This window comes from Azolla caroliniana, unplaced genomic scaffold, assembly GCF_043228905.1.
Source record: "Azolla caroliniana isolate FFs.n. ecotype wild unplaced genomic scaffold, voAzoCaro1.0.p SCAF_218, whole genome shotgun sequence".
NCBI lineage: Eukaryota > Viridiplantae > Streptophyta > Polypodiopsida > Salviniales > Salviniaceae > Azolla > Azolla caroliniana.
Window position 1 is genome coordinate 40,755 of NW_028230653.1, and position 10,086 is coordinate 50,840.

At 37.5% G+C, this 10,086-nt stretch overlaps 2 protein-coding genes across 2 annotated transcripts; both read right to left on the reverse strand.

Annotated features, from left to right (window-relative positions):
- Positions 1-1,690: 1,690 nt before the first annotated feature.
- LOC147848804 (uncharacterized) lies at positions 1,691-4,773 on the reverse strand. Its single transcript, XM_087338096.1, has 5 exons — positions 4,515-4,773; positions 4,035-4,107; positions 2,565-2,629; positions 1,980-2,086; positions 1,691-1,905 (listed from the first exon to the last, which is right to left on the reverse strand). The coding sequence occupies exons 1-5, from the start codon at positions 4,671-4,673 to the stop codon at positions 1,743-1,745; spliced, it is 567 nt and encodes a 188-aa protein (XP_087194222.1). The 5' UTR covers positions 4,674-4,773; the 3' UTR covers positions 1,691-1,742.
- Positions 4,774-6,324: 1,551 nt separating this feature from the next.
- Positions 6,325-10,080, reverse strand: LOC147848805 (uncharacterized). Its single transcript, XM_087338098.1, has 2 exons — positions 8,621-10,080; positions 6,325-8,002 (listed from the first exon to the last, which is right to left on the reverse strand). Exons 1-2 carry the CDS (start codon positions 9,849-9,851, stop codon positions 6,816-6,818), a joined length of 2,418 nt encoding a protein of 805 aa, XP_087194224.1. The 5' UTR covers positions 9,852-10,080; the 3' UTR covers positions 6,325-6,815.
- Between the last annotated feature and the right edge of the window lie 6 nt (positions 10,081-10,086).

Consider the following 10,086-nt stretch of genomic DNA (forward strand, 5'->3'; position numbering starts at 1 on the left):
AAATATGTGTCGAAAGCATAGTCGAATATGGTCAAAGGCAAAGAGAGCATTTGTATCAAAGTGTGATACTCAAGACTCACGAACGAACTTGTTTAGGGCAAAGTGTGTGCATAGTTGACCACTCTCATCACTTGTGCCCCAACGCCCTGTCTCACATCACAAAATGCATGTGAGCTAAGTCACATGGAAGCAATGGTTCAAATGGCAGACAATGGGATAGGCTCTAACATGTATCGATTGATATGTATGGCTTCCCCGTTCTATAGAGAGAGAGAGAGATGGATGTAGCCCAGTTGGTAAGGTTGCCCAATGGAGACCAGGTGGTCATGGGTTCAACCCCTACATTCCGCAATGGCTGAAATAGAGATATATATGAAGTATATAATAGAGAGGTGAAGAAATTGGGTTTTGAACCCAAGACACAAGCTAATTACGATAAAAAAAGAAGAATTTGGACCGTGTGTTATTGTCTCTCTAAAGAAACATTTGCAATGAGTCCCAACGGCAGCATCAATTTGCTTTTACTTTTAATTTGGGCGGGTGTCGACAAATCCCAACCATTTGTTCCTTACATACATATTTGTGGTCCTCCAAAGATGTGGTGGGTGTTATAATAAGAGTCCCCCAAAGTTCACAAGTTTCCACATCTCTTCTTCTTCTTCTTCTTTATTGGGATCCTCTCTCTATAAAGAAGTAGGTTGATCAAACAGACTCGTGCACACACAATTGTGATAGCAATAACCTGCCCCAAATTTTGAGAACATACATGAACGGAAGCACAAATAACTTGACCAACTTCACAAAGAATTGGAACCATCCAAAGAGGCCTACAACTTGGATGAGCATTTTTCAATATCTATGCACAAATTTCGAGGGCCCCAAAAATCTCCTTTGCTAACTATTTGAATCTTTTTCCACTTTCCATGCAAGGGAATTATATGGTATTATCATTATGGTCTCTTAAAATATATCTCCAAACAATATCTGAGTTATAAATTCTGAGTTTTGTAATACAATACTACTTGTCTTAAAGCGTTTAAGTCAACCCCTCGCTAAGTTACTAATTTTCACAACTAGAAGGAGCATCATTTTATGAGGTCATGGAATCTTTTGGTTCATCAACTTTCTCGTCAATTGGTTTTCTTTGTCTATGAGAAACTAGAAACTAGTGAGAACATAAATCATCGATGTTCATGGCCCGTCCAATTCTACATATAACAAAAAATAAGTTAAAAGTGCACAAATGGGCTCTACATATGTACAAATAGTTGTGTACACAATATGTAAGTTGCATATATATAAGTTCATCATTTAAATTGTATACAAGTTTCCAGGGAATTTGCACTATATCCTAATTCTACATGGTTCCCTTTAGTTCACTTGTGCAGAATCAGTAGCATCAAGAAACATTGTAAAACTTCAAAGTAACGCAGCAGAACTCCAATTAAGGAGAGACTGATGTTTTATTTGCTTTACAGTATTAATCCATATATCAGAGCTTCCCTTTGAATTACCCGGTATCACATTCATTACTTGTATATTTTGCAATGTATATCTTGAAACTGTCAGAATGTTTTACACGAATCCACACAAAATGTGGCCTACCACAAAACAATGTGCCATTTCTAAAGAAAGCTCTATAACCATTACTTGCTAGCTCTTGAGAATTGATATTGGTCAAATAATAGTATGGTTTATAATGACCTCCAGAAAGAACTCATCTTAACATTTAGACACATTCTTTACAAAGGAGTTGTAGCGTCTGGAACTCTCTCACGGTTTGTAAGCTTGAACCGTTTCCTAAATTCCAATAATGATGACCTTTTCGGTGTCAGTAATTTTTGTTGCTGTCTTTGGATCTTCTTCATAGCGTGAAACCGACCACCACGAAAACCTAATCCGTACCTGAAACAAATATTAAACTTTGGGCATAACGTTAAAACAATGACACTATACTAGCAACAAAGTTGGACTTTTACCCAATCACCAGTGTTGTTCCAGCTGTTGCAACACAAGACGTTAAACTAACACCTGGTTTTGTCAACGCTTTAACTTGTTGTTCTTCAAGACTATGAACAGTTGTCATCTGCACAGCATGAAAGAAAAACAGAGGAACAAATTCAGCTTGAGAGTTACAGTTTAACCCCAAGGGAGGAGCAAGAAAAAAAGGTTTCTTCAAGACTATGAACAATTTTCATCTGCAGAACATGAAAGAAAAACGGAGAGAACATATTCAGCTTGTGCGTTACAGTTTAAACTTTAACCCCAGAGGATCAAGAAAAAATGGTTATGAGACAAATCATGCGAGAGAGTGTTTGATGTTGTAGCCATCATCATTGCAGTGTATATTCTAAGAGCCACGTGCTAATACAATAACTTTTGTCAAAAGAAGAAGAAGAGAGGCCAACATAGCTTACAAGGTCTAAAAACATAATAAAGTAATTCTCATGCATACATAGAGAAATCAGCTAAAGTCTAGTGCTCACACAAAAGCCAAAGAAAACCTAAGGTACAGGCTTTAAGATAAAACAAGAAACGGGGAACAGCGTCACACAGGTGCTTACCACATGTTCTATTGTGTCTAACCGTGCTTCAACCTTTCTTTGGTGCAATTGCCGTGCTGCATATCCTGGAAGACAATGCACCATTAAAGCATAAGTCAAACTTCCTTATTGTGAATTTTTGTTGAAGATATCTATTAGTAAAAAGGAATAACACCATCATACTTCACCTTTATGCCTCAAAGCATCTAATATGGTATTATCCACATATGGAATGAACAAATGCATTGGGTAACTTTTTTTTATCCTTAACTATTTTGTAAAAGGAATAACATTATACTTTACATTCATGCTCAGAGAACTTAACATGGTATTATCCACAATGGAACTATGAAAACAAAGGCATTGGGTAATTTTATTTTTATCCTGAGCATTAGTACGACCATAGCAGGAAGGTAATAGCATACTTTATTATGCAGATGGCTGCTCTAGGTAAATATTAAAACTGAGAAGCGATGGTAGAGATCACAAGAATACCCATGTGAAGATGCTTCTAACATACAGAGGCAGGAAATTCCTCTAAAAAGGATATCTGACAGCCACTTGTGGATGGTTTCTCATCAATGCATTATCCATCTCCTGTCTCTCTATTCGGAGCACATGAGATCCCATTTCCATTAGTGCAATGGCACATTGCGTTAGTTTTGGATAGTTTGTGTACTTTGAATTCGGGATTGAATTATTTATAACAATATCAATATTGGTTATGAGGTATTTTCCAGAATGCTCACGTTCTGACCTACATGTGGGCGTTTTCCACTTCGTATGGAGAGTTTAATATGGGTAAATCAAGCTTCAGCTCATGTTCTCTTTTCTTTCTTTCCATAAAGTTTTATTTTGCACATCTCAAGGTTCTACTTCCCATTTTGCAAACCACTTTCTGATACCATTCACCTACTTAAAGTGAGAAATGCAAGCTTTTTCCACCCCTCATCAAGTCAATATCTAATCCTGGAAACCATGTCACTATTGTTGATGGCAACAGTATTATATGTTTCAACTTTCTACTATGCCACTATTGTTGTTGTCAATGACCATAATTTTCTCCACCGTGTGCCATTATTGTCATTATCAATAAACACAAAGTTGAATGTTTCGATTGTACGATTAAATATTTTCAATAACCAAACTATTGTACCAAGTGCATTCCTAAAGCCCAATGGCTATGGTAACCAAAACACCAAAAAAATAACATATTTCAGATTTTCTTCCATATCTCGATGGTACATCAGAAGAAAATGAAAAGCCATTGAATAAACGAATTTGAAAGGAAACTAAACATAGCAAAAAGATCAGTTGAATTTTTCCTTGGGGAAAAAAGGATCATTCCTTTTGAAAAGGAAATGTTCTGTGGAGGAAGATGCATATCATGTCAATATTTTATTTCTTTCATTTTTCACATTAAATGTGAGCCAATTGTCTAGCAGTACATGCAACAACAAAAAATTTGCATTCAAAAGATTCACTACATACCTGTCCAAGCAGCCCCTGCCGAAGCCAAAGATGCAGCAAGTGTTAAGACAACTTTGTGCCTCTCAAACACATCCTGTATAAACGAACAAAAATCAACTCTTTCCTTTCATTATGTAGCAAAACACAAAAGACAAGGAGAAATGAATAATATGAAAAAGAACTGAGAAATAAAACTCAATAGAAGAAGAAAAAAAATGATGAAAGACACAAGAAATGGAAGAAAGACTGGAGAATGCAAGAAGTGCATTTCGATGTAGAAAAAGAGAAACACAAAAACAAAAAGAAGAAGATAAGCGGACCTTGATGAATAAGGAAAATGAGAGAAGTTAAATAGAAAAAGAAGAAGATGAGAGTGCATTGACAGACCAAAGAGCGAAAGAAGAAATGGAAGAAAAAACGAGGAGAAAAACAAAATGGCGAAAGAAGCACAAAGAAGAAACAAACAACCACAAAAAAGAAGAGGAGGAGGAAGGAAGATACCTTGATGGAGAAGTAAGTGTCAGAGACAGCATTGAAGCTCTGTGAGGATTTAGATCTCAACCTTTCAACGATGGAACGGTATATTCCGTGCAGAGAAGTAGAGGAAGGATTAGGGTTTAACGAAGGGATCCATCGAGCAGACGATCGCCCACACGACATGGACGTCTGCGTGTTAATCCACCCCTATTCTGATCTCTCTTCACTTCTCTTATAGTCGCTGTTCTGCACACAATTTTGGAGAGAGAAAGAAAGAAGATATATGAGGAGAGAGAGAGAGAGAGAGAGAGAGAGAGGAAATGTAAGTAGTGTTTTTTACACACATTTTATTAATATAATTGTGTGTTTTCACCAAGAGAGAGAGAGAGAGAGAGAGAGGAAAAAAGAAGGCTTGTTTGGTTGGAGAAGGAGAATACATCACTCTCTCCCTCTCAAAATATGTAATGTGTTTCATTACGGATTTATTATTAGTAATCGAGTCCTGAACGCTATAGATCTTGTTGTTTTATTATGCTTGGTTACACATAATAGACATTGAGATTCATAATAGAAAGAAAGAAAGAAAGAAAGAAAGATGTATTGATGTCTTTTAAGAGAAGCATATTGTGTGACCAAATCTTATGGAAAACACTCTCGAGATATCGGCATTGTTCGAGTAAATATATGAAATGCATATATGTATGTACTATCGTGTGCTTGTCCTTTTTTATTCCCCCCTCCATCTAAATATATCTCTTCTTGATCCTATTAAGACACATAAGGACATAGATAGTGACACCTACACATGCAGAAACCTTGGCAATCACTCACAATCCAACATAGTCAAAAAGACCGGAACATGATTTGAATTTTCCATGACATACATTACTACAACGATCAAACCCCAATTAGCATAACATGAACGAAATCTTTGAACGTATGTTAATATTGGAATATCACCCTCTCAATCTACATTTTCTCTATGACACGCTTCATGATTATGATTTCCAAATGTAGCTAGTAGACTTTTTCCCCAAAAATAGCTAGTAGTTTTATATCAAACGTCCAAGCCTTTTGTCGTGATTTATTGTCTTTTAGATGTATTTCTAGAGAGATTAGACATTCATTTAATATATGTCATGTTTTTGTTTGTTTCATTGGCCCTTTCACCTTGATTAACTTTAAAAACTTAGACTGGCCCTTTGGATTTTTCTACATTGGTTATTAGATGGTGATTTATATTTCCTATCACATGTTGAATGTGGAAAAATAGATATTGCAAGCACAAGCACAAGTAACATTTATGGAAATTCTAAATGAGTTGTTGTGACTTTTTGATGGGTTTGGTTAAAGTGTCATGTATCCTTCATTGTACGAACCAAAGCACGTCTGGATAAATAGTTATGCTATTCAAACTATACACGTGCTGTTATCAAAAGTAAAAGGTGCACTATGGATGCATTTTAAATATGAGCAAGTCTTCTAAACATAAGTGCATCCTTTAGGATATGAACCAAATTTACAACGGTTTGGAATATTAAATAAATGCATCAAGACATTATGAGGCAATGGAGACTTTCGAATGCATATGCCACATATGGTTGCATAACATCATACTGAATAAACAATGCAATGCTTTAACATGCTTCCGTAATGATTTATAGAAGGAGAGAATAAATGATAGATATCATTCCTAGAGAAAAAGAGCAAACCAATAAATGAATGAGACCTTTACATGAGAAAGAATAGGTAAGGAACAAAGGTATGAAATCATTCATTATTCAAAGACAAAAGTAGAAATTTCTGGCTTCCTTAAAAAAACCACCACGCCATAGATGGCTAAACCCAAGTAGGAACAAAATGAATTTAGCTGGAGGAACGAGGATTTTACAACTTTAACTAGGCATTGGGAAAATGCCCAAAAATATGCAGTAATTTAAGGGGTCTACCCATATGCATGAATAATAAAACAAATCACAAGGACAACAAAAAATTGACAATATTTGAATAAATATTTAGCTTCAGAGGACTAGCGGCTTTTCTAGTGGTTCAGCCTCATGCCCTTCTAGCCACTAGTTGAGGTTCAACCCCAGCCTTTGTCCTTGGCTGCTACAAATGGCAATCTACCCCAGTTTAGATCATGATACAAACAGTATTACACACTGTTTAAAGTTAATTATATCCTGTTTATAAGATAAGGAGCTGATTGCAAAGTAAAATTACAATTTTTTTGCTTTCCCAAGTAAATTTGATCAAGAGAAATCACACAAAAAAGAAGGTATGCCATCTCTCTTTGAAGCCTTTTATATATCTTCTTCTTCTTCATCATCTTTCAGCCTTCTTTAATAGGGTTCCAAGTGTCTGACTGTGAGTGCGCGGTGGTCGACTCCCTTTCTTGTTTATATCATTCCACACCTTGCTTTTGTTTCCAGCCTCAGCTTTATTTGGATTTTTCTCTCTTCTTTTAGAATGAGTACCTTCGAGTTCATTCGGGCAACCATTATCACTATCCTCCGAATGCTGAGATGGTCTGTGATAAAGCGGTCCTCGAGAACTTCGACGACCCGTGGGTGGATGAGTGTCTTTACGTTTTTGGCCTATAGAATGTTGCCCATGCATATCATTATCACTTGTTTTAGGAGGAAACGTAGTAGGTGTTCCATTAAGCTTATTCTGCTGTTTGGGAGTTGGAACCTCTACTGCTTTATCATCATCAACCACACTGCCAACCTTTGATGCTACCTTTGGGCTCTTGCCTCTTACATTGTTTTGTAGGTCGCTTTTGAGCTCACTTCTTGGGTCATGACCGAGGACCAGGGAGGATTGATGATCCTCTCTCTTTCTCTCCTGTAATGTGACCCGCACCCCATCTAGCTTCTTTATATCTTCCTTCTTCAAACCAATTTGCGGTAACAACTTTTCCCTGGAGCTTCTGCACTCCAAAGACTCAATATCTTTACTTAGACTTAACACTTTGGGTCCCCCCACTATAGCATGCCTAGAGCAGCTACTCGCCCCATTCTCTGTATTGCTAAAAGTTCTATTTACATCATCTTCCCGATATGTATTCGAGCTCTCCACAGTCTTCTCCTTAGGTGCAAAGCTCAGTAATATTGCAGCAGCAAGGCTATCACTATCAGAAATATCTGGTAGATTATCACTCCATTCATCTATGGAAACCTCTTCCTTGCTCTCAATAACCATGGGCTTTACAAAAGGAAGAATGGGAAGATTTTCGTAATCATCAGATGCTGTAATAGCAATTGATTTCCTCTTATGAGAGCTTACGCTAGAAGTGTCGTTCACCTGGCTTTCTAGTTCTCTAGAGGGGCATTCTTGATCTTGTTTGATAATGCAAGGTGTCTCCGTGCTTGTGGACTGCATAGAGACTGCTGTGTGCATTGTCAGCTGACTGCATGAGCTCAAATCTGAAGCTTGACTGACTTTTGCTTGGGCATTTTCATCCTTCCTACAACTTCCACTAAGAAGAGCACTTGGTATAATACAATCACCTGAAATGAAAAAGGAAACAAGAAAGTTGATGAGGTGGAGAAAAGTCTTGAAGGTAGTATTACATTCTGTTATAGTACAATTGGTTGGTATTAACTCCTATTATAGGCTTAAGTTTCCACTTCTGGACTTGGATGTCCACAGCTTTGATATGTGGTCTTTGAGAATAATAGAAATTAGCAGCACGTTTTAAGAGAAGTATCTTGAAGATATTTGTACAGTCAATCAGTTACTATTAGATCCCATAATACGCTGACTCTTGTTTAACTTCTTGAACTTTGAGTCACTGGATCTTTTAAGCCTTGTATCAGGAAGAAATGGTAAAACCTTTGGGGTCCCTAGGTTTGGATTTCTTTAGTAAGTAATAAAAATACACACTAAATATTTTGCGACAAAAAGAATCAAAATTATCACCCTACATCTGAATAAGAGATTAATGTTTTTCCCATTTTAGGGTACCCTAGGGGTGCCTGGGTGTGGATCTTCTCTGTATTGTCTTTTTAAGTAATACCAAATCATAAAGAAAAAAAACAAATGCAAAACTAATAGACTACATCAGAGGAAGACAATGATGTTTTCCCCATTTTGGCATCTCAACTCATGTCTATCGTGAACCTTACTTTTGGGCTGCAAGCTTTCTCCACATTGTTTCACCTCAAGCACATCCCTCATCTGCACCAAATTTGCCACATGATCCTTCCCTTCACAGCTTTTCAAATGTAGATTTGGGTGTACATTATCAACAAGATTGCGTGGACAACCTCCACAAACTTCAACCCTTCCCTTCGACATAGGAGCCATATCTAGCACACCTTCTGTCCCTTCTAAACTTGTGCTTGGAACTTGTTCACTATAGCTGTGAGACTTGTTGTTAACTGTCATGCTTCCTTTGTGCATATCCTCCTTGATTGGTATCAGATTGCTTCCTTGACCCGATAGCGGAAGGCCTTGATTGTCTTCATTGACCAGTTGAAGTGTTCCACTTGTAACACAAGCAATGTTTCCTTCCTTGTGGCATGTGGATTGCTCATTTTTCTCTATCTCATCTTCCCGAAGAACGTCCATCTTTGTTTGGTTGACATGTTGAGACTCAGATTTATTTGTTTCAGCAAGCAAACCAGCAGGATTGTGTTCATTGGCTGATAAGTCTTCTTCTGTGCTTGCACCATGTTGTGCTGCACAGGAAGAAGAATCCGAAGTATGGCCTACAATGAGAGAATTTACTTCTTCCTTGGTAATTTTTAAAGAGAGATCTTCCTTCATATTTTTTGATATCAGATCTTTCTGGATATGTGATGCTGGCGCCATATGCGCTGCCAAAACATTTGGTTGCAAAGATGCTGCTAATGCTACAATATCAGCCTCTTCTTCATGTATCAATTCTTTCCCCTTTACTTCTTCTCTCTGGATGCAACGTTTCTTCTCTTGACAATTTGGCAGATCCTGAGTGGAATCCTTCTTGGAGCAGTCAGATGGCTTTCTTTGACAAGCCTTTTCCTTCAGCTGGCCATCAGGTGAAACTAACTTCAAATCAATCCCATCAGCCTCGTCCTTCAATATAAGCTTTGAAGGCTTCTTGGAAGGGAACTTTTGAATTATTTGTGTAGAGCTAGGATAATAATTTCCAATGCCTGACATGTTCCAAGGACCTTTTCCTTCGTTTTGACTAATCGGTAAACCACCCACCTGGAGTCCAATTTGTGATGCATCACTAGCGTGAGCGCCATAGATCCCCTGTAGATATAACCCTCCATGTGTATTATTTTGTGATGGTTGCAACCATGATGTCTGGTTTACATTTGTAAAAGGTTGTCCAAACATGGATTGTGGCTGGTAATGCTGAAATTGCATAACCGAATTCTCCTGATACCAAATATTCCTTTCCGGCTCTTTATGTTTTCCTTTTGACTCCCCAGCAGGGACTAGACCAGAAAATTGGCTTCCTGGTAAACAAGTTTCCGATGTGAAAGATAATAATGGTTTCTTTGGTGTTTCTAGTGAATTAGCTAATTGCCCAACTAAACCTGCCGATGGTTTTATCCAGTTTCCAACAGAATTTGAGGTAGCTTCTGTAGGTAACTGTCTT

Coding starts and splice junctions, on each gene's coding strand:
- LOC147848804 (XM_087338096.1), bottom strand. CDS start 4,673: ATGTCGTGTGGGCGATCGTCTGCTCGATGGATCCCTTCGTTAAACCCT. Junction 2,630..4,034: donor GGCAGGGGCTGCTTGGACAG/GTATGTAGTGAA, acceptor ATTGTCTTCCAG/GATATGCAGCACGGCAATTG. Junction 2,087..2,564: donor TAGACACAATAGAACATGTG/GTAAGCACCTGT, acceptor CATGCTGTGCAG/ATGACAACTGTTCATAGTCT.
- LOC147848805 (XM_087338098.1), bottom strand. CDS start 9,851: ATGCAATTTCAGCATTACCAGCCACAATCCATGTTTGGACAACCTTTT. Junction 8,003..8,620: donor AGAAAGCTTGCAGCCCAAAA/GTAAGGTTCACG, acceptor TTTTCATTTCAG/GTGATTGTATTATACCAAGT.